The sequence below is a fragment of the Vollenhovia emeryi genome, unplaced genomic scaffold, assembly GCF_000949405.1.
Source record: "Vollenhovia emeryi isolate VEMERY1.0 unplaced genomic scaffold, V.emery_V1.0 DF939141.1, whole genome shotgun sequence".
Taxonomy (NCBI): domain Eukaryota; kingdom Metazoa; phylum Arthropoda; class Insecta; order Hymenoptera; family Formicidae; genus Vollenhovia; species Vollenhovia emeryi.
The window spans coordinates 1,243,018-1,243,633 of record NW_011967225.1 but is presented as its reverse complement, the minus strand read 5'-3'; the positions used below and the strand labels follow the sequence as shown (position 1 = coordinate 1,243,633).

The 616-nt window shown below is 36.9% G+C and overlaps 1 protein-coding gene across 1 annotated transcript in view; it reads left to right on the top strand.

Moving 5' to 3' along the window:
* The window catches only part of LOC105567083 (axin-like), a 4,324-nt gene extending 4,259 nt beyond the window's left edge, over nt 1–65 (top strand). The window contains exon 5 of the mRNA XM_012021637.1: nt 7–65. Within this exon, the coding sequence (XP_011877027.1) occupies nt 7–65 (59 nt within the window). The remainder of the gene's footprint in view (nt 1–6) is intronic.
* The last annotated feature ends 551 nt before the right edge of the window (nt 66–616 follow it).

Genomic DNA, 616 nt, shown 5'->3' with positions numbered 1-616 from the left:
GCGTAGTTGGCACTGGGACGGCAAACATCAGAGGAGTGGAGAAAAGAAGAAAGGAAGATCATTAGCGTTTAGATTGTAATAACGTTTGTATCAGGTGCGGAAATATGTGCCTTTTTAGTGCAGTAAGATCGAAATAAGTCTAAGAGAGATGGTTAAGAGATATTTATAAATTGCAAGTACAGGGGCCCAATCCTCATAGGAAAAACATTGTGTCCGATATTAAATCCCGTGAAAATTGTATCTACTGATTTATGATGAGTTTTGTTCTTTTAAACTCTTTCTCATTCGTCGAAAATGATGTACTTTAACTCTCTCAGTTATAAAAATCTCAATTACTCAATTTTAATTTTCACGCGTGAAATGATGTGAAGACATTGGCCCACGTTCAGCGGAGAAAGTGGCTCAGTGAGCGCTTGCGCTGATTGGATTAATTTAGAATAATAGTTCCATCAGCACAGATCTAAAAGTATAACCCAATCAGCGCGAAGCACTTGCTGAGCAATTTTTTCTGCAGAACGCAGCCCATGTCTAAAATGTTTGATTGTATATTCTAAGTTTTAAATATAACTGCCAGAATCTACGTAAATTTGAAAAGTGTTACGAGAAAATCAACGTG